Below are 20634 nucleotides of genomic sequence, written 5' to 3' on the forward strand. Positions count from 1 at the left end.
TAATGTTTTGCAAAAAGTGTGAAGCTGACAATGTGCTTACAGTTGTGGAAATCTAGGACCGTGTTTTGCTCCTTGAGTGTTAGGTTTTGCTAATCGTTGGAACGTTTTAATTTTAGTGTGTAAGCAATTGAAAAAAACTGTAAGTTCAGTGCCTAAAGGCGCCATCTAGTGGGCAGACGATGTACAGTACTTCTCATGCCTAATCTTCAAATCACTAATTACAGTGTTCACCCATGGTGGAGGAGCTGTGGAGGAAAGGGAGGGGCTTTGACATGGGAATACATTAGCAGAGAGTTAGATGGAGAGAGAGAGAACGCGAAGCGTTGAGAGAAAGGGAAGCGTGTGATGCAGGAGAGGGACAGAGAAGGTGACTTATCATTAAATTAACTGGGAGAGAAAAATCTAATGTTTGACTCTGTACAGACTCCGTGAGCATGACCTTGCCAGGAAGGCACCCAATGGCCACCATATTTACTGATCATTTTTAGGGAAAATATCTGTTAGGCAAAATACTGCATTTTGTGAGAAAGGGATGGGTGTTAAGCAGAAAGGAAACAGAGATGTTATGGTTTATTGCTCTGAAAGCCCATGGCACCCCAGTGCCAAAATTCCCAACAATCTTTTTCTATACAGCCAACCATTTACCACAGTGTGTTTGTGTGTGTCTGCTTGTGAAATACGAGGTGCGTATTAGTCCTGTTTGACACATGCATACAAGTGTGTTGGTGATCAGACATTATGGACAAGACCCTGTGATGCCTTGCTCAAGGTCGGATTGGCAGATTGCCTTATCAGCTCAGGGATTCAAACCAACAACCTTCTTCTTACTAGTCCAAATGACAGGCTACCTGAGTCTGTGTGTGTGTTTGTGATTGGCAGACTGAGGGCGCAGAGTGTGTGTTTCATCGTTAGCACAAAGGATGGGTGGTAATTGAATAATGATGGAAGAGCTTCTGATGAATCACCTGTCACCAATCTGTTCTCCATCCCTCCATCAATGTCAAAACTGTACTTTCTTCCAGTCTCTTCATCCACAGCTTCGCATCACATCAACTCTCATGGAAGCCGTCAGCAGTGTGAGTGGGCTAAGAACACAAGTTTGTGTGTGTGTCAATTGCCCATTAATGACAGGGCATATCAACTTCATTCTAAGCTAATTGTAAGTGGCTAGGGAAGCCAAGCAAAGAGGAATTCGACAACATTTTATATATATATATATTTTTAATATATTCAAAGACAACTACAATTACAAGCAGGGGAAGATTATTTACACCCAGGTCTTGTAAGAACAATTTAATTCAGACAGACTGAAAAACAAGCACCAACATATCTCCATAGAATTACTTTCTCTATGGGTACAATGTAACCAAAATGTTGAGGTCATGAAGAACTGTTTTAGTAGAGAGAACATTCTCCAGAGGAAGTTAATGAAAAAGGGAGCAAACTTTTCTTTCAGCATTGGTAAAGAAATGCAGTAAAAACACAGGTTCGTTGGCTTCAAACACATCATCACAAAATCCAAAATGTCAGCACCTTCTAGATCAGTCAATGCAATCTCACATTCTCACTTGAGGCATTTGTCTATTAGGGGACTCAAATGTCTATGATTGAACTAACAGCAAATGTCTATTTTTGATGTGAAAGGAACTAACAGTAAAGATTAGTATGGGCCCTCCTACTATGGCCCCTCCCAGTTTGGCTCCTAACAACCTGGCCCCTCCCAGCATGGCAACTCCCAGTTTGACTCCTCCCACTATGGCTAAAGTGGTGGGGTTTAAAGAATGGCCCCTGCACATTGTATTATGTTTCTGGTTAAGGTTAGTGTTAAGTATTCCTTCCATATGGTTAAGGCAAGGTTTAAGATTTAGGAAAGGCAAAACTTTGTTTTATTAAAATGGATTCAAATTCACAACCACAGGAGTCAAAACATTGTTTGTACATGGTTTCAAACTCACAAGCGCTGCGGTCACATTTTTCAGCTTAACTACACACCCATCCCCGTCCACACTGCCCTGGACACACTTTATTTAAATAGAGGGTTTTGCAATTATACAAAGAAGTTTTATCTACTCGGACAAACGTCTAAAATCAACATTTATCTGCTCACCAGTCTCCAATAGAAACGTTTTAGTACCTGGTTTAATGTGGGTGTGAGTCAGTGTTACCCCAAAGCTTTTTACGGAATATCACGGTTTACCGCTCTAGGTAGAAGTTGCACAGGTCTAGGATCAGGTTACTTTCCCATACTGGAACCTTAACCATTAGGGATCAAAAACCCACCAGACCTCAGCTCAGTGTCTACTTAAATCTGTAATTTCCTCCAAGTCAGGTGTAGAATGACAGCAGGCCTAGCATGGTGGTCTGCCATGCCAACCGTGGGAACCAAGTAAACAAAGGGTACCCACACGCACACAGAGACAGAATGTCAGACAATGATTCAAGGCCATAGATATGTATTATAGTAGGAACAGTGACTTATGCAGAAGCCTGGGAGGAAAGTTAAATACAGGATATCTATCATCTCATCACACGGGTGGAGGGAAAGAGACAGAGAGGGAGAGATGGAGAAGGGGAGATGGAGAGATGGAGAGAAAGAGATGGAGGGAAACAGGGGAGGAGAGGAAGAGATGGGGAGGAATGAAGAAGATGCTGGTTGACTTCGTTCCAGATAGATCAGCACAAACCTGTGGTAAGAAACGCATGAGAGACACATGAGAGAACAGCAGTATTTCTCACTCCGTCTCCATCTGTCTCAAAGTGACTCTCTTACCCTCACACTCGAAGGCCTGCAGGACCGTAGTGTATGTAGGACCCAACCAGGAAATGTAACTACCCACAACCCTCAGCAGGTGGTGGGTGGAGTCAGAGAAGAGCAGATCTGATTGGGTGTAGCCCTTTGAGCTGAACATGGTGGTGTTCCCAAAGGCATTCTATAGGCAGAGAACAGAGGGGAAAACTATCAAATGTTATACACACACCCTAACACTAACACACACACACACACACACACACACACACAGGTTTCCTTAGCTATCGAAATGGGGACAACAATTTAGCCCTTAAGAAATCCTACTGTCGTTCCCCCTAAACCTAACCCTAATCTTAGTAACCTAACAGGTTTGCCATAACTGAACCTGAACTAACCCAAAACCTAACCATCAATGCCTAATCATAACCCGAATGCTAACCCTCAACCCAACTGTAACCTTTGCCCCTAAACCTACTACTTAAGCCAAGAAGAAGGCTTTTTCAAAATGAGGACATGTTTTTTTTCTGATGTAACCACAATTTGGGGCAATTTTTGCCCTGCTGACATATTCACCACACACACTCTGCTCACCTGCAGGCGCTCCAGGTGTTTCCAGACTCGACACTTGTCCTCCATGCGCACCACCACGGCATTGGCTGGCACCACGGCCAGGTGACACGTCTCGTGGTCAAACAGCCCAGCGTCACTCCCGTCCGGGCACAGCAGCTTCAGGTCCTCCAGCTCCAGGTCCAGGGCCCACGACTCCATGTTCCTACCTAGGTTACAGCAGAAGAACACAGGAGAAGTTCAGCAATTGTTGGAGGACTTTAACTGTGGAGAAACACGTTCCAGGACGGACATCACCGCTGAAGGTGCCGATGATTTATTTTATTTAGTCAACCGGGTCGGACTTCCAAACTTGTTGTCTGAGTCCTGACCAATCAGGTCATCAGGAAGGACGGGGCCAATTAATTTGACTGAAATTCCCTGTTTCAGGGAGATTGCGCAGCCCACGCTGTCACAGTTACTAAAATGGGAAATGCAGTTGACAGTTAGAGATAAGTTTCTGTCCAGCTCCACGAGAACCAGTTATATGTACGTGGAGGTATTCCATATTGAAACACAGCACTATGCTTTGGTAAGCCGCTCACCATCTATGTTGTCGAAAAGGGTGGTGTGTTTGACAAAGGCCACATCGCCCAAGTTCTCTGCCACGCACCTGCAAACAAGCACAGTGTCAAACAAGCACAGTGTCAAATGAGGACAGTGTCAAATGAGGACAGTGTTCTTAAGACCGGGTGGGTAGTCCCGGTTGTTCCACACGAGTGAGACAACCACTGCTGATTCAACTCATCAAGGAAAAGCTTCATGATTATTCAGGTTAGACACAGCTCCTGTTCTGCTCCTCTCTCATCCCTCCCTCTGCCCTCATCATCCCCTCATCCTCTCTACCTCAGAGCCCCGGCCTCTCCGTAATGTCTCTCCCTGTGGTTGTTCACACATATGTGCCTCTCGTTCTCATCCCCGATGCAGGCTTCACACAGGTTCTTCGGGTTGTTGCCTTTGGGGTCGTGCTCTCTGTCCTTCACTCCCGGCACACAGCTGTAGCCGAAGAAATCCCCCACCGCTGGGGACACACACAAGTCAGGAGCACGCTCTCGTGCAAATACACACACACACACACACAGACACAAACACACCGACACACACGCGATGCTCACCTTTGGGGAAATTACATTGTTCTCCGACACTAATCTGTGAGCTGTTGACTAGGAAGCCGATGGGGACCGTCCAGCCAACTGTGGTCCGGATCCCTGGGTGACAGGAGCTGGAGCATCCAGACAGACCGCACATCAGTCAGTCAGTCAGTCAACACACGGACCAACCAATCCAGCAGCCCGATCCCCCCCAGTGCTCACCTGCGCTCATGCATCTCCAGCAGGGACAGGTCGCTGGAGGAGCGGCGGGCCAGAGCCACCACATAGTAGCTGACGCCGTCTGAGGGAGCAGAGAACCTAGGATTAGAGGAAACCTACCCTCCCTGCCTCTCTCTCTCATCCCACTTTCAAACAGACACATCCGCACAGTTGTGAGATTAGATACCACCTTTCAAACCCCTCCTCCCCCGCTCGCTCCATCCCTCCCCCGCTTCAAACGGACTCATCCGCTTTGATGTGACCTTTCCAGCGCTCTCCCCTTCTCCCTCCCTTCTCCCTCTCTCTCTACCGAGTCTCCCTCTCTACACAGACTCACCCACTCCATTGTAAGATTCTCCAGCAGCCACTTGCAGTCCGTGGCAGAAGCCAGCTGTGTAGATATCATCGGCAAACATGGTAGCCGCATCGGCCGTTCCGTTCTGAAGAGACACAAAGACCAAGTCACCTTCACAGTCAACCACGCACTCTTATCCCTCCATCTTCCTATAGAGGCCGGTTAAGGGTTAGAAAAAGCCAACAACATGCTCAAAATGCCTTGGCGCTCCGTAATCCTGGTTGGAGGATTCCTGGATTTGCTGCTGAGTTTCTGTTAATGCCAGAAGTCTTCCAACCAAGTTTGGGAAAAGCCATGAGGCCGTTTTTTTTCTCCACACACCTTGATCTTCTCCATGCAGTCTGTCGGACTCTGGCCGCGGACACACAACAGGGTTCCCCTGATATTCTGAGCTGTGGCGTTCCCGGCCAGATCCAGACACTTCTGTTCCTCAGCGTCTGACACCACACACCAGGAGGCTGTAAAGGGAGAGGGACATTGAACCGGTAGCGAATGCTCCAGGAAAACAAGTGGCTTTCACCGAGAGATGACGCTCACCTCACCCGGGTGGAAACATCAAACAGAAAAGACGGCCAGACTTACTTGAGGTTTTCTGAGTAGAGAAGGTGATTAATGAGAAGATGAAGAGGCCCACTGCCAATCGTCTGTCTGGAGGGTCCATGTTGAGTCTAAAGAGTTCAGGGGAAATCGCTCCCTCTTTCAAACACACACTGGGAAGAACAGCGCTCTCACTTGCTCGACAGTCAGACTGAGCGCTACACTCGAGGAACTGGTAACCTGATGTTTTGAGGGGAAAAAAATGTTTTCGCATCCACCCCCTTTATATACCTTTAACCCCGGGAGACCCTTAAGACGAGGGGAGGTTCAGGTAAGAAGAAAACATTTCATTATTCTCCTCCTTCCCTCCCCCTTCCTCAAACCTCTAACCCCTGCTAGATTATCTTCTCTCCATCTTGTGATATCAGTCTAATGTTTCTCTTTCAATTATCCCCTTAGCTTGAGTAAAGCCTGAGAAGAGGAGGGGTGAGAGACTGATGGGGGGGGGGGTAAGCAGAGAAGAGAGGGGGAGATGAAGGGAAAGAAAAAGGATTTGGAGCGTGTTAGGGGAGGAGCAGACATGGGGAGTGAGAGAGAGTGAGGAGAAGAGAAGAAGTGTAGAAAAGTAAGGAAAGAGAAGCTGAAAAAAATGGGGAGAAGCGTAGAGAGGTAGGTGAGGAATAGCGAGAGGAGGCAGAGCGAGAGAAAAGAGAGGCAGAGCGAGAGTGGGGAAAGGAGAAAAGGAAAGACAGGTTGGCCGCCCCACAAGTTGGCGTACCCACCCCAGTTCACCTGGCAGAGCCCAGCATGTGATCTCTCTAATTAAAAGAGTGATGCAGACAGAGTGTCTCTGTGTGGAGGTCTGGCCAGGGAAAATGGATACTCCCTGGGTCCCGCTCCCCACTAGGCTGAGATTAAAGACGTAGCCTAGGCACCTCAACAGCCTGGTTATTGTTCAGCTGCGCAGTAACCAGTCGAGGAAAACGTATTGGCTATCTGATACCTTGAGCCTCCCCCTGGGTCGCCCTCTCAAAGGTAGGCATGCAGGCAGGTACACAGGAAACACTAACACCATGAAACGAAAGGTGACCACAACTGAAACTGGAATCATTATCAGTGAGTCAATTAATAAACCAGTATCATTAAGTTCATTAGTAATCGTTATTAGTAAATCATCATAGCAATTTGTAATTGTGAGGTCCGAATATAAATGCATTACAGATGGTGCATCATATGTCTGGTTTTGAAGTACTGGAGAGCTTACACAGTCTCGTTGCTAGAACCTGAAATCGTCCAGTTGTTAGAACCTAGAACCTGGAAGTGTCCAGTTCTTAGAACCTCTTTGAAGCAAGTTCCAGTTTGGTAAAAGCTGATAACAATGAATGACCTTCACACCAAATGGAGAGCAAGCTTCAACATATTGAGTCCAGCTCAATACATCCTAATACTAACAATAAATGTAATCATCATGATAATACATTGCTATAGATTTATATTTTCATTACAAAGTTATTTCAAACTTACAAATTTTGTATACGTAATAAAATCATTTCAAAATCAAGGCAACCGAAATAGCTGTTGTACAGTTTGCCAAGATTAACAGGAAAGGCAAGCCAAGAGGTGAAACTGAAATTTGAAAGAAAAATTTATGTCACCCACTATTTTAGTCCACTAGTAAAGGCTAACCTGAATTTTCTATATCAAAATTAAGAAAATATGTTAATTTAATTCATAATTATAAACCGTTCTCGGGTAAAGTTTAAATGTCCTGTCATTCACAGACCATGCCATGATTACATAATGAAACGTTATAAGCAATTAAAAACCTTTGACCAGACCTACTGAACACACTAACCCATTCATCAATTTGTCGTCCATTAAGCAGACAAAAGTATGCTTTTATGGTGATGCGTTTAGTAGAGCCATTGTGGCTTCAACAGGCACTGACCCACAAATTGTTCTTCAGGGGAGAGACCATTATAACATCCACGATCTCCCAGAGTGAACAACAGGAAGCCATGCACCAGGCTGGGGTGAGTCATTCTAGCGGGTGGTCACTGAGGGGTGATGTTGTCTATGTAGAACAGCGGGGGGGGGGGGGGGGGGGGGGGGGGGGGCGGGTTCCAGCGGATCACTTTAGTCAAGATGCTGGTTGCAATGTTGGTTGCCACCTTTCGAAGTGTGCTGCATTGTTGGGGGAAAAACATGTCTATCATCGCGAAGTGATCATGTGTAGACAATCATACGTGGTTATTTCAAAGCCCTCGGTTTCAGGTGTGCTATGGGAGTTTGATATATACTGTACGTTTATCCATATGTTATGAAGACATAATTAAGAATAACTTCGATTAACAGTGGTGACAAAGCCACTTTTATTATAGACTTGCTTTTATTAGAAAACCACAAACGAGTCTGTCTTATATATGGTGTCTGTCTCCCCAGACTTCAGTCACCACCCAAATCACATTACCCACCTAGCTTAGTGGCTATACAACAAACACGCCCTTTGACTTTGAGCATACTTCGCCAAAACTGCCATGTTCCCTGGCTCTGAACATTATGGTGATGGCTCCACGTACATAGCCTTCCAGGCTAATCAGAATGGTAAGGAAGCGGGTCAGTGGACCAGGACAGCTGTGTAAGAATGAGGTCAAGTCCGTGATATAATAAAAATGAGTGAACTTGCCTTGACCCGTCTAGAAAATGTCGAGAGGCCATCTGCCTCTGAGTGTTTAGTGGCGTGCCACATCAGACAGACTCGCAATGCTTCAACGAATAAAACGATTTGAGATATTTCTGTAGAAAATTCTCAAAACCGAATAACGGTTCGGAGACCAGGGCGGACCAGGAGGTGTCCACCCCGCATTCCTAGACGGGAATGTTTTTCGTGACGTCAGGTTGTTGCTCTTTTTACTAGCGTTGCACGATCCGAGAACCAGGGTGGTGTTTGATTCGTTCAGCCCTTTTACAGTAAAACCAACAGAACTAGCGAGCGAAATTGGACTAATCCTACATAATGAGTTAATTAGGAAATTGGTTAGTTGGTACTCTGCGTTAAGCCCAGGTAAGAATGAACAATTTCGCATTATTTTGTAGGCTTTTGGGAGCAGGCTAGCTACTTACAGTAGCTGCTGGAGATAGCTAGCTAACAGCTGTTCTACTGCTAGCCAGCCAAGGGCATGCCAGCCGAGTTATTCCGAGCTAGCGTGAAAAGTAGCCAATTAATTTAAAATTGCGCCAACGTTACTTGCTTCCCATAATTATGTTAACAGCTGCCTTTCAGTAGATCGAAAACAGATCAAAACCAGCAGATACTGTAAATGCGCGTTATTTAGCTAGTAGTTTTGCTGCTATCGGAGTTGTCTTGCCTGCGCAAAAGAGACGTCTGTGTAATGCTGGCGCCTGCAAGTCGGCGGCTACAGCCCTGTGCATCGTAGCCTTTACCTACTGTACTTAGTTGACTGGACTAAGCTGCTAGAACATTTTTATAGCTTTCTAGCTATGGAACCTTTGTTAGCTAGCTAGTGTAGTTCTATTATACACTATGGCTGTTTTGGAGAGTGCAAGTCAGGCCAGTGTTGCAGTGTCTTTGCCCATCTAGACAAGGGGTATTCAACTGTTACCCTACTATGATCGTAGCCTGGTGTTTTTCTTTTGAACCCATTTCCCCCCATTGCAGAGTTCTCTCAGGTCTTCATAAGTCCCTGATTATGGGGTTGCAATGGGGGAAAACGGAATGAAACTGCTCTTGAGGGCCAGATTTGAATACCCCTGATTTAGAATATTAGCAGAAAAAAGCAGCAGCGAATTGAGCCATGATTGGTCTGTTAAGAGCTTGTGACTTAATCTGGCCATTGTTTTCTCTGCTTTCCTGTCCTCTCAGACGATTTATAGAAGCCATGCTGGCAATGCCTGAGCTCAGAGGCAAAGGAGAATGTCACAGTTGGACCCCCATGAGACAGTCTAGGATGAATCCTTGATATGAAGAGGGTTGGGTCAGTCTCATTTCCATGTAATCTTTTTAAAAAGTAAGTTGCAATACCAATTCAGTGCCTGGGTCGGAATCTCCTGAAATGTGGACTGACAATGACCCCGGTCCATTGTCTGAAGTGGATCTTACATCATGCACTCTACATTCTGGGATGTGTGTCTGCTTTGTATTTCCTCTGTCACCATTGCGTGTTGCAGCCTAGTTTAATTCACTCACATACGCTGCTGAAGATTGATCACTTGAGACAATAGACAGTGTGGCCCCAAACGAGAGGAAATACAATTCATTTACGCTGTTCGTCGGCCTCTCCGTTCCCCTCTCTCGCTCTCTCCCCCGCTCTGTCCCCCTTTGTCTCATACAGTGCACTGAACCAAATGGGTCATCGTGGCGTTGTTCTGTTCCTGTTGCTACAATCCCTGCAGGCGCTGGCGGAAGGTACAGGCAGACGGTCTCATACTCCGCCTCCAAACCCCTCTTGCTCGCTCTCTCACATCCCCCAGAGCTCCGTGTGTGTATTAACTCTTTCCCCTCTCCCTCAGATGGCCAGTTGATGTGCGTGTGCGAGGACAGCGGCTGCCTCGACTCCCGGCAGTGTGAGGGCTCCCAGTGCTACTCGTCGGTGAAAGTCGGCGGCCGCGGGGTGGTGGTGACGCGCGGCTGCCTGCAGGGGTCAGAGAAGAGCCGCATGACCTGCTTCACGCCCGCCACCCTCAGCCAAGCCGTGCTCTGCTGCTCCAGCTTCATGTGCAACCGCAACGCCACCGCCGACTCGCTGCTGCCCCTGCTCACCACAGGTGGGAACTGCGGCCCGCTCAGACGCGTTCTCGCGGCCCCCCAGGTCATTGTGGAGTAACTTCTCTCTCCCCCCCCTTCCCCCCAGCTCCGAAGGAGGAGTCAGTGAAGTATCGCATGGAGACGTTGGCCCTGTTCGTACTGGGTCCGGTGGTGGTCTTGGCCCTGCTGTCGGTTCTGTCTGTGCTGGGATGCAGGAAGCTTCACCGCGGTCGGCTGCAGGAGTATGACCCGGAGCAGGGGGCCATCGACGGACTCATCATCTCCAATGTTGGGGACAGCACCCTGGCCGTAGGGAGAGACTGCTTTCATTTTCATTCTCCCTCTGAATGTAGCGGGAGGGGGGGGGTTGTTTTTCTGTGTGTGGATCAAATAGGCAACTGTAGTTTGTCCTAAAGGAAACCCCCCCCCCCCCCCCCCCCCCCTTCTCTGTCTCTTTAGGATCTGCTGGGCCACTCCTGCACGTCAGGCAGTGGTTCTGGCCTACCCTTCCTGGTCCAAAGAACTGTGGCCAGACAGATCGGTCTGATAGAGTGTGTAGGTACGTAGAAACGCAATAAGTAGATCTGCACAATGGAGTTTGTAGGCATGTAAAGACAGTGACTGTGTAGAACCAATGTTGCAGATTGTCCTCTCTCTGACCTTTCACCCTTCTGTGAACCCCTCTGTTCAGGTAAGGGACGTTACGGGGAGGTGTGGAGGGGCCAGTGGCAGGGGGAGAATGTGGCTGTGAAAATCTTCTCCTCCCGAGACGAGAAGTCGTGGTTCCGAGAGACGGAGATCTACAACACGGTTCTGCTGAGACATGACAACATCCTGGGTGAGTTGGAGTCCGTCTCTGTAATTCACGTCCACCTTCCGCCACAGTTTTTTGACATTAAATGGTAATATTAAAGATGCAGCCAACAACTATTTTGACTGTCTTATGATTACTACTCCGAGTATAGTAGTGAACTCATCAGGGCAAAAACACGTTTCCTGTCCCTGCAGACTGAGCACATTATGAATGGCCTTTTAAATCCTGACCCCAAACCGCAACAAGTACCGAGCTGGGTGTTTAAATTGGAATGAAAATAGTCAGTGACTGTTGTTTAACCTCTCCTTCCCAGGGTTCATGGCGTCAGACATGACGTCACGGAACTCCAGCACACAGCTCTGGCTTATCACCCATTACCATGACAACGGCTCTCTCTACGACTACCTCCAGCGAGTCCCCGTGGAGACGGGCGAGGGGTTGGCGATGGCCACGTCGGTGGCGTGTGGCCTGGTGCACCTCCACACCGAGATCTTCGGGACCGAGGGGAAGCCGGCCATCGCCCACCGCGACCTGAAGAGCAAGAACATCCTGGTGACGAAGGAGCTGCGCTGCTGTATCGCAGACTTGGGTCTGTAGGCCGTTCTCCGGGAGAGACGCTCGGCGGTGACGTCCCGCCGTGGTCGTTTAGTGCCGGCACTCACCACTTCCCCCTCCTCTCTGCCTGTTCCCTGCAGGCTTGGCGGTGACCCACTCCCAGGCGAACAACCAGCTGGACATGGGGAACAACCCCAAGGTGGGCACCAAGCGCTACATGGCTCCGGAGGTGCTGGACGAGACCATCCAGACGGACTGTTTTGATTCCTATAAGAGGGTGGACATCTGGGCCTTTGGACTGGTGCTGTGGGAGATCGGGCGGCGGACCTACAGTAACGGTAAGGACCCCATGTCCCCATGCGGAGTTGGGTGAGTAACGGATTACAAAAACCGGAAACTGTTACGCAGCCAGCAAAAATATTGTAATCGGATTACAGGTACTTTTGAAAAAATGGCTGATTACTTCAGTCGAAAAAGAATAGGCGTGTGACAATTTGTTTATTAATGTTTTAAGAACATGGTTATTTGAAACCAAATAACAGCTGTTGAGTGTGAACATCCTGTGCGTAAAGGAGGGCGCCTATAGCCAGGTTAGTGACCGATGTAGCATTACATTTTCTGTGCGGTAGAAACCGATTTAAAATGTGATTTAGTAATCTACAATCGACACACCTTTCTCAGAACAATGACAGGCGATACCTGGTGTTGTATCTTTTGCAGATGGGATTTGTTTAAAAGATTAGGAAACTATTTCTCAGATCGCTGTAACATGGCGCTGCCTTCAACGTAAAACAATATATGGAATTTATCACGATATTTGAGTAGGACAGGTGTGTCGGGAAGTTCTCCGCCAAGGGATGGTGGCTGCATTTGATGCAGCCATTTCAACTCCATACAGGTAGGCCATGTGAATCTGCTTGCTTTGGATCTCAGAAAAGTGCGTTCGTTGGTTATCATTGGCTGCTGACGACAGTGACTTTAAACTAAGAGCGCCGGTCTAAATCAGTTTATTTCCGTCATTTGCATTTAGAAAATCCATCGCTGGTGGCCATAATAATTACAGGTTACGTTTGCTCTGGTAAAAAAAAAATTGTGTACGGGTGTTCACGATTGCAAACGTGCATTTGTGTGCCTGGGGTTTCTGCATCGTTTTGACAATGTTGGTGGTTGTGAAGCAAAACATCAGACTACTACAAATTTTGTTTTTATACAATAATGTCAATACCCTTTAAGAAATTGCCATTCAGTTTTGAAGCATTAAAAAAACATGAATAAAACAAATAAAAGAAAAGGCTAACACATCCTTATATTTTGGGTTATGTTCAGATGAAATGTCAGATTCTGGAAGATTAAAGGTTTTTGGACTAATTGGAATGAATATCTGACTCTCCTTTTTTGTGTAATGTAGACATGTAACCCAGTCATATTTAAGAAGAAACCAATGGTTTAGAAACCCTTTCCAAAGTTACAGTATATAACCCACAAGGTAAAATGCTAAATCTGTTTTTTGCCAGCTACGTAAACTCTAACATTGATTGATCCAGCAAATGGTGTTCAATTGGCAATATTCCTATTTGTCTAATGCATCTTTAATATGAAAGTAATCTAAAAGCAAACAAAGTAATCAGTTTACATTACTGAGTTTGAGTAATCCAAAAGTAATGTTACTGATTAAAAATATTGTAAAAAAAGTAACTTGTAATTGTGATGGAATACATTTAAAAAGTAACCTACCCAACCCTGGCCACATGTGACCATTCACCCCTAACCCCCTGATGGTAACCCCATGTGACTTTTCACCTCTAACCCCATGACGACTCTGCCCAGGTATCGTGGAGGAGTACAAGCCCCCGTTCTATGACCAGGTGCCTAACGACCCCAGCTTTGAGGACATGAGGAAAGTGGTGTGTGTGGAGCAACAACGACCGTTTATCCCAAACCGCTGGTTCTCTGACCCTGTGAGTAGAACGCCCACTGTACACAGCCATTAAACAGGCCTTTCACCCCAGATGGATGTCTCTCTGTATCACAACCCCCGTCTCACTGTTACCTCCCTTTGTCATTAGACCCTCTCTGCCCTGGTGAAACTGATGAAGGAGTGTTGGTATCAGAACCCGTCCGCTCGCCTCACGGCCCTGCGGATCAAGAAGACCCTGGACAAGATCCACAGCTCCCTGGAGAAAGGAAAGGAGTCGTGAGAGACGACCGCCAGGAGAGCTGGAGCGTCGGTGGAGGAGTGGAGACCCATTCGGATGTGCACTGTTGCTGCTGCGCATCAGAATTTATGCCCCCTACTGGCTGTCTGCTGAACTATGCTAATCACTAAGTGTCAGGTGGTGTTACCGTGACGTTTACCCTGCTTTTCAGGCCTACACTTATTGCTCTGACGTGATGGTGGGTTTCAGATCCTGCGCGCGCACGCACACGCACTGTCAGATGTGTTTTCTGATGGAAGTACACAGGCGAACAAAAAAATGGTAATGAGTTGAGTTTAACAGGAACTGGGCTTAATGGAGCGATCATTATGTGACCTGTAATTAACACTATATGAATGTGTGGGACGAGACTACGATGGTTTGTAATGGTGAGGCCAGGAGTTGTTCTCGGTCAGGAAAACCTCCTGGCCCTGTTTATAATGACGTGCCACTGAACGCAAATTATCACGTCACAAGGAAAACTATGTACCCATGGAAATGCATTTTGTTATGGCTAGTAGGACGTCACAATGTGCTTTCACAAAGAAACAGGGAAATGCCTCCTCATGCTTGAAACTGTGAGCTGTGAATACATGAAGGCTATAATATAGGAGCTATATGCTGATCTAGCTTACTCATCAGGTTGGCGGTTATCACCTTGGGACCAATAGAGCGGTTTTAATGGTGAGAACTGCCTCCTCGGAGTGTCAGGCAAACTAAATCAAGTGCACCTAATGGTTCTGGTCAACCAGGACCTTATCAAATGTGCGTTCGGTTCGCTTGAACGCTTTTATGTGTTGTGAAATGGTTTTTACTGGACGTTTCCGCCAAATGTTCTTGTGCGCTCTTGAAGGGATTATGCGTTACATTTACGCTTGGGCGGGGCAAGGAGTGGCTTAAATCATCGAGTGACATTCTAACGGCAGGGGTCATGTCGATAGGAACCATATTCTGTACAGTCTTTGTTGTTTTGGTTCAATTAAATGCTCAGAATGTAGAAACATTGAGATGGCTGATGCATAGGAAAAGCGGACTTGTTCCTTTTGAAATGCTTATTTATTCAGGAAAAGCCCTGCATCAGTTAACAAATGTGTTGCCCTTTTCTTTGCGCGTTGGTGATGTAACTGTGTTATACACATTGAATCCTGGCCTTAAATATGAAAGCGTAGAAAACATCTTTGTAATACTGTCGTATTTGTGACAAGACTTTAAGACGAGCCCCTCTTCCTGATAGTGCCCTGTGCTTTAAGTGATGGAAACCTGAGTTCAGTTCATTTTAACATTCTGGTAGATTCAGTTGGACAGGCGGTGCTGTACTGCCATGGGTCTTAAACCTCTACACAGGGACATACAGGCTTTCCACAATTTTGATTGAGCTCTGGATTAGCTCACCTGAGTTTAGTCACACCTTTGAGGGGTTGATGGTTAGTTGAATCAGGTATGCCAGCTTAGGATAACAACTGCTATAACACACCAGCAGTTGAAAAGCAGGGTTGGCGAATGCTGTCAGCAGGCATAAGTCACCAATTTCTAACCATACCCAGGCATGAGGAGCAACTGAATCCGTCTTTTGGACAGAAAGGAATGTTGATGGTTTCGTTACAGCTAAAACAATATCACGCTGAGATTCAAGCCGCTGGAATTATGGAGCTTTGCCCGGCTTTTCGAAACTCCACGTCACGGCAGAACGGCCCGCCTGTGGATGTTTGGTTCTCTCCGTTCTAGTCATTGGGCAACAAGTTTAGAACCTCTGACCTTTTGGTCGCGATCTCTCAACCTTGTCTACTGTGCCATTACGGGTTTGGTTCCAGCCTTTCCTCCCCACGCGTACATAAGGCCTTTGAGCAGTCGGAGTCTTGGAGTGTCGTGTTCACCCTAAACGACAAAGCTTTTAGTCTCTCTTGTCACTGTATGCCTCATCTAACCAATCATATTCTGCCCTCCGTTCATTAAATAAGGAAATGTCCACTGGGCTTTTAGCATCAGAGGGCGTATTGGACAAAAACCCTCTTCATTCCACTCCAATCCTCTGCAGAGTATTCAAATCTGGCCCTAAAAGCCAGTTCCACTCCATGTTTTCATTGCAACCCTCTAATCAGGGACTTATTTTGACCTGGGACACCAGGTGGATGTAATTAGTTGAGGTAAAACAGAAGTCCCTGATTGGGGGGTTTCAAAATGAGTGGAACTGGCTTCAAGGGCTGGATTTAAAAGGTAGAGGCCCATTTGAAACAGGTTAACCCAGTAAGGCAGAGGTCTCAAACCGGATCCACAGAGGGCCGAGTGTCTGCAGGTTTTCTCTCTCACCTTGTACTTAATTGACTAATTAGGTCACTAATTGGTTTGTTTCTACCCCCACCTGGTTGTTTAGGTCTGAACTGGGAACCAATTTAAAGGAAACCCCAAAAACCTGCAGACATGGCCCTCTGTGGAGCCGGTTTGAGACCTCTGCAGTATGGGTTCCTATGGTGAAACAGTCATATCATATTTAAAAAAAAAATGTATTGTCATGATTTCCATGAAGAGTACATCTAGCTTTAGGAATTGGGTGTATTCATTCACACATTTGTTTTGAGAAATGTTGTTGCTGTTTATTATTTATTTATGTAATAAATCTGCCCTGTCACCGAACATAACGTGGTATCTGCCATTCTGACGGTCAAACAGATTCCACAACAAACACAATCAGGTCTATTTACAAAGGACTTCATTAAACGGAAACGTTGAGTTCATCAGTGCAAAACGTTTTTCTTTAGTGCGGTTATGAGTAGAACCCTGGAGACAACCAGAGGCAGTACGGGCTAAGAGTTAGGGCAATTTCAGGTAATCCGGTACTAGGTCAGGAGGTCAAGGGTCACTGCAGGTCATCTGGCAGGGTTTTATAAGGGTTGAGAATGCCCTTGGGGTCCAACAAGATCTTAATGCTCCCCATCAGATCGACAGCCATGTTGGATTTACTGTAGTAGATGTAGTTCCTCTTCTTCAGGCCCAGCCCGTGCTCTGCGCTGATGCTGCCACGGAAACGCGCCGTCCACTCGTAGATGAAGGGCTCGATGGATGCCAGGAGGGCGGGGTCTTTGGCGGGTGAGGTGATGTTCAGGTGAAGGTTACCATCGCCTGGTGGTAGGAGGCACAGAGGTTTATTCCAGGTTAGTCACACAGACGCATATGACATTGTGACATCCCAAATGGCGAAGAGCGAGACTCTGCCTTACCAACGTGTCCATATCCCACTACGCTTTTGGCCCGGTCTCCCAGGTGCTCTCTCATGTCCGTGACCAGCTGGTAGATCCGTTCCACAGGAAGCGAAATGTCGTATTTATATGTGAAGCCGTCGTGTGTTAAAGCCTCTGTTACACGCTCGCGCAGCGACCAGAGAGCCTGGAAACACGTACAAACACACACAAAAAGTTATCCAACATGTCCTCTAACGTTCCATCGTTTTTTACAAGGTAAAGGATAGTCACAAGGTCAATCCCATTCAAGAAGCCAAGCTCTTCTAGAAACACTTAAATGTGAGTTGAGCTTTTAACGTCAACACATTCCCTAACAACCACCTTTATTTTTGACTCTTCTGTTGCCACTGTCCCATCTGTAACCAGGGAGGACCTCATGGTCTCCTCCAGAAACTGGTGAAGCTTCTCCTCATCGTGGGTGGGGTTAGACCCGGACGTTTCTATGACGATGTAGAATGGACAGTCTGCAGAACAGGAAAGAGGTTACTTGGTTCCCAAATTCAACAAACACCTTGAGTCCATGAATCATATGCCCCACTTCCTCCATTCCATAAAATATGTCTGCATAATGTCTCCATAGTATTTTACTAAACTGTATTTTGTTTAGATTAAAACATTTAAAAGGCAGAACTGGAGAAACAGAACATGCTTTCTGAATCTGAATCTCTTACTTCAAGTTCAGTTTTCGTTTATCACATCTTATTTAAGTTAACAAAAATGTTTTTTCCGTGTATGGTTTCGGTCTTAATATTAGTTCTCAACCATGACCTTCGAGTGGGTTTGCCTGTGATTGGGTTTGCCTGTGATTGGGTTTGCCTGTGATTGGGTTTACCTGTGATGGGGTTTGCCAGTTTGAGATGTGTGTTCAGTAGTCTCATACAATCTCTGTCCAAGAACTCGAAGGCTGACAGGATCTCTCCCAGCATGCCTCTGCAGCGCTGGAACGTCTGTAGCAGCTGCTCAAAGCTCTCACATCCTGGACACAGACGGTCGCATTACTGGAAAACTGTCACAACGTTCCTGGAAAAGCAACACGGTCGGAGAGGTTAAAAGGTCAAGGGAGGACACGAGTACCCAGAAAGGCGACGTTGACGGCTTTCGGTTTCCGTGGACACAGGATGGTCACCGCGGTGATAACCCCGAGGGTGCCCTCTGAACCAATGAACAGCTGTTTGAGGTCGTATCCCGTGTTGTCCTTCCTCAGGGCGGTCAGGCAGTCCAGGACCCTTCCATCTGCTAATACCTACACCAACGTACACCTGGATTTCAGACATTCAGCAATCGCTCCTGTCTCCACCATTAACACAGCCTGGTAAGACAACCACTGCACACAATACGTTAGCTCTCAAAAAGGAAGTGCCAGTAGAGTCAGACGTGCAAGTGTGAAATCAAGCAGCTGCTCTACTCACCACCTCTAGTCCTAAAACTGTCCCTCGTAGGGAGCCGTAGCGTAGTAACCTCAGCCCTCCAGCGTTGGTGGCCACATTTCCTCCAATATGGCAGCTTCCCTTGGCTCCCAGGTCTAGGGGCATGATGTAGTCCCTGTCCTCCAGGTAGACGGACAAGCTCTCCAACACACAGCCTGCCTGGCACGACAAAATACCTGGAGAGATGGGGAGGGGGTGAGCCTGGCTTTTGGAGGAGTGGACTGTGAATCTCAACACAGCCCCAAAACTTCAGTGGGCTAAAAGTAGGTAGTAAACCAGAAACTACTGGAGGCGACGCCGAGAATCACAGAGAGAACCAACCAGATGCCGAGTCAAAGTTGAGGACGTTGTTCATGAGAGCAGTGGAGAGGACGATTTCGTCGTAGACAGGAACGCTTCCCCCCACCAGGCCAGTGTTTCCCCCCTGAGGAGTCACTGCCAGGTTACCACGGTTGCAGTACCTACAGGAGAACGAGAACGCAACTACAACATTATAACGACGCGTTTACAACATTACACCACAGGACGGAGCGCAACCACAAGCCAAACTGCAGAGGACTAGAGAATATTGCCTGAGAATCTGAGACACTTCCTCTGTAGTCTTGGGCTTCAGCAAAACCTCGCCAGAACCTACAGACATAAGGAAAGAGAGTGCACAAACATCAACAAATCACTCCCAACAAACCTGCCCATGGAGATGGCCAGACCTACCCTTCATCTCATTAGTGTTCCTCCAAACCCAAACCTGCCCCCCTCACCTTTCACTGACTTCAGCCAGTCCACATTACAGGCCTCCAGTAGGTCTGGGTCAGTGATGGTCCTGCCCGGTAGTAACTCCCTGAAGAAAGCCAGGTCCTCCGGAGTTACCCTTGAGAAAGTGCCCCTCTCTGGGGCTGCTGAGGGGGACTGGGTGGGACTTCTTCCCCCAGCGTGGAGTTCCTGACATCGGACACCCGACGACGCAGGCCTGGGTGTCTGTAGCAGTCCACCACTGAAGCCAGGGGATAATGTCTTGGCCACGGATGAGGCAGCTTTAAGAGGACTTAGCCACCTGAAAGCAGTCTTCAGACCAACGTTTCTGTAGAGGTTACCGGCCATAGCTGGAGAGAGGATTAGTGTGTTATTTCTTTATTTGTTTTACATGGTGTATCTCAGAATCAGTCAGCAGGCAAAAGTTTTCAGTTGTGGGGTGGGGGGTGACGGTCTCAGTTAAACAATACGTGGTTTCAGTAGTGGTTTTGGGTTGACCTTATTGCTCCCAAATCGTAAATAAGAATTTGTACTCGGTCATATACTTCCCTGGTAAAATAAGAGCGTAACCATATTGTTTTACATACCTGTAGCTAAGGTTTCAGCCGTGGAGCTTTCTTTACCTTCTAAGACTTTTCACCATTATCATTAGATGGGCAACATTTTCCTTGAAAGCACTGTAACTTCGGAACAGATCTGTTATGGAAGGGTCTGAACGGATTACTAAACATACCAATTGCTCCAAATGTTATGTAGCTAGCTATAATCGCTAGATGGCTAAGCTAAACTTTCACCGCCACCACCAATACAGACTTGCCATGTCGTTGGGTATTTACTCATGTTGTATAATATCGCATGGAGAGCTATGTCACAAAGTTAAAAGGCAGATGTGTAAAAGGTCGACATTAGTTGTGGTGGGCAAACCGGGACAAAACAAGTGTTCACTACTTCTTCTGTAGGATTTTAAGGCGCTTTGCAACCAACAATATTAGCGCATTCCTGCCACCTACCGTGTTGGAGAAGAGCAAGCATTCTACCTGCCAAATAGGTCTAACGCACTAGTCAAACTTGTCGTTAAACTGCAGTTTAGAATGACAAAATATTTTTACTCCCTCTAATAACACCTACTTGTACCAACACGTTCTCCACCGACTCAATTTCCGGGAAAGAGTCACACCTGCCTTGCTGGACGTTTCCCTATCTGAAGCGTGTAATGAGGTTATCTGTTGCTCAACGGGCTTAATCCCACTATCTAGTCTACTAGTCTGATTCTTCTACTTCTCAATGCCCTCCTCCAAAGTTCTGCTGTGCAAACCGTGAGGAGATCTCGGACAT

At 46.9% G+C, this 20634-nt stretch overlaps 3 protein-coding genes across 7 annotated transcripts; 1 reads left to right on the top strand and 2 right to left on the bottom strand.

Moving 5' to 3' along the window:
* Positions 1-1251: 1251 nt before the first annotated feature.
* On the bottom strand, positions 1252-7064 carry otomp (otolith matrix protein). The gene is made up of 10 exons (XM_010886591.3): positions 5603-7064; positions 5342-5478; positions 5003-5105; positions 4669-4747; positions 4471-4577; positions 4202-4376; positions 3901-3968; positions 3341-3525; positions 2771-2930; positions 1252-2684 (listed from the first exon to the last, which is right to left on the bottom strand). Exons 1-10 carry the CDS (start codon positions 5829-5831, stop codon positions 2674-2676), a joined length of 1254 nt encoding a protein of 417 aa, XP_010884893.2. The 5' UTR covers positions 5832-7064; the 3' UTR covers positions 1252-2673.
* A 1011-nt stretch (positions 7065-8075) lies between these two features.
* Positions 8076-14887, top strand: acvr1l (activin A receptor, type 1 like). 5 transcript variants are annotated; one of them, XM_034289733.1, is made up of 11 exons: positions 8076-8161; positions 9441-9585; positions 9910-9983; positions 10088-10342; positions 10429-10631; positions 10782-10881; positions 11014-11160; positions 11450-11725; positions 11832-12029; positions 13519-13649; positions 13758-14887. In XM_034289733.1, exons 2-11 carry the CDS (start codon positions 9539-9541, stop codon positions 13887-13889), a joined length of 1563 nt encoding a protein of 520 aa, XP_034145624.1. In that variant the 5' UTR covers positions 8076-8161; positions 9441-9538; the 3' UTR covers positions 13890-14887. The 5 variants fall into 5 exon arrangements, with proteins under 5 accessions (XP_034145624.1, XP_034145625.1, XP_010884894.1 ...); XM_034289734.1 differs by lacking the exon at positions 8076-8161 and adding an exon at positions 8189-8454; XM_010886592.4 differs by lacking the exon at positions 8076-8161 and adding an exon at positions 8461-8621.
* A 1580-nt stretch (positions 14888-16467) lies between these two features.
* d2hgdh (D-2-hydroxyglutarate dehydrogenase) lies at positions 16468-20453 on the bottom strand. The gene is made up of 10 exons (XM_010886595.4): positions 19887-20453; positions 19308-19649; positions 19122-19179; positions 18871-19010; positions 18532-18725; positions 18197-18365; positions 17955-18098; positions 17444-17586; positions 17102-17267; positions 16468-17003 (listed from the first exon to the last, which is right to left on the bottom strand). The coding sequence occupies exons 2-10, from the start codon at positions 19645-19647 to the stop codon at positions 16741-16743; spliced, it is 1617 nt and encodes a 538-aa protein (XP_010884897.2). The 5' UTR covers positions 19648-19649; positions 19887-20453; the 3' UTR covers positions 16468-16740.
* Between the last annotated feature and the right edge of the window lie 181 nt (positions 20454-20634).

Source organism: Esox lucius, chromosome 22, assembly GCF_011004845.1.
Source record: "Esox lucius isolate fEsoLuc1 chromosome 22, fEsoLuc1.pri, whole genome shotgun sequence".
Lineage (NCBI taxonomy): Eukaryota > Metazoa > Chordata > Actinopteri > Esociformes > Esocidae > Esox > Esox lucius.

What these genes read in the sequence shown, in the direction of transcription:
- acvr1l (XM_034289733.1), top strand. Translation starts at nt 9,539, where the DNA reads ATGAAGAGGGTTGGGTCAGTCTCATTTCCATGTAATCTTTTTAAAAA. An exon ending in CCATGTAATCTTTTTAAAAA is followed by an intron (nt 9,586 to 9,909) that starts GTAAGTTGCAAT and finishes TGTCTCATACAG; the next exon opens with TGCACTGAACCAAATGGGTC. An exon ending in GCTGCCCCTGCTCACCACAG is followed by an intron (nt 10,343 to 10,428) that starts GTGGGAACTGCG and finishes CCTTCCCCCCAG; the next exon opens with CTCCGAAGGAGGAGTCAGTG.
- d2hgdh (XM_010886595.4), bottom strand. Translation starts at nt 19,647, where the DNA reads ATGGCCGGTAACCTCTACAGAAACGTTGGTCTGAAGACTGCTTTCAGG. An exon ending in GAAGTGTCTCAGATTCTCAG is followed by an intron (nt 19,011 to 19,121) that starts GCAATATTCTCT and finishes GTTCTCCTGTAG; the next exon opens with GTACTGCAACCGTGGTAACC. An exon ending in ACTGGCAAACCCCATCACAG is followed by an intron (nt 17,587 to 17,954) that starts GTAAACCCAATC and finishes CCTGTTCTGCAG; the next exon opens with ACTGTCCATTCTACATCGTC.
- otomp (XM_010886591.3), bottom strand. Translation starts at nt 5,831, where the DNA reads ATGCGAAAACATTTTTTTCCCCTCAAAACATCAGGTTACCAGTTCCTC. An exon ending in AGAATCTTACAATGGAGTGG is followed by an intron (nt 4,748 to 5,002) that starts GTGAGTCTGTGT and finishes CTGCTCCCTCAG; the next exon opens with ACGGCGTCAGCTACTATGTG. An exon ending in CTGGAGATGCATGAGCGCAG is followed by an intron (nt 4,578 to 4,668) that starts GTGAGCACTGGG and finishes TGGATGCTCCAG; the next exon opens with CTCCTGTCACCCAGGGATCC.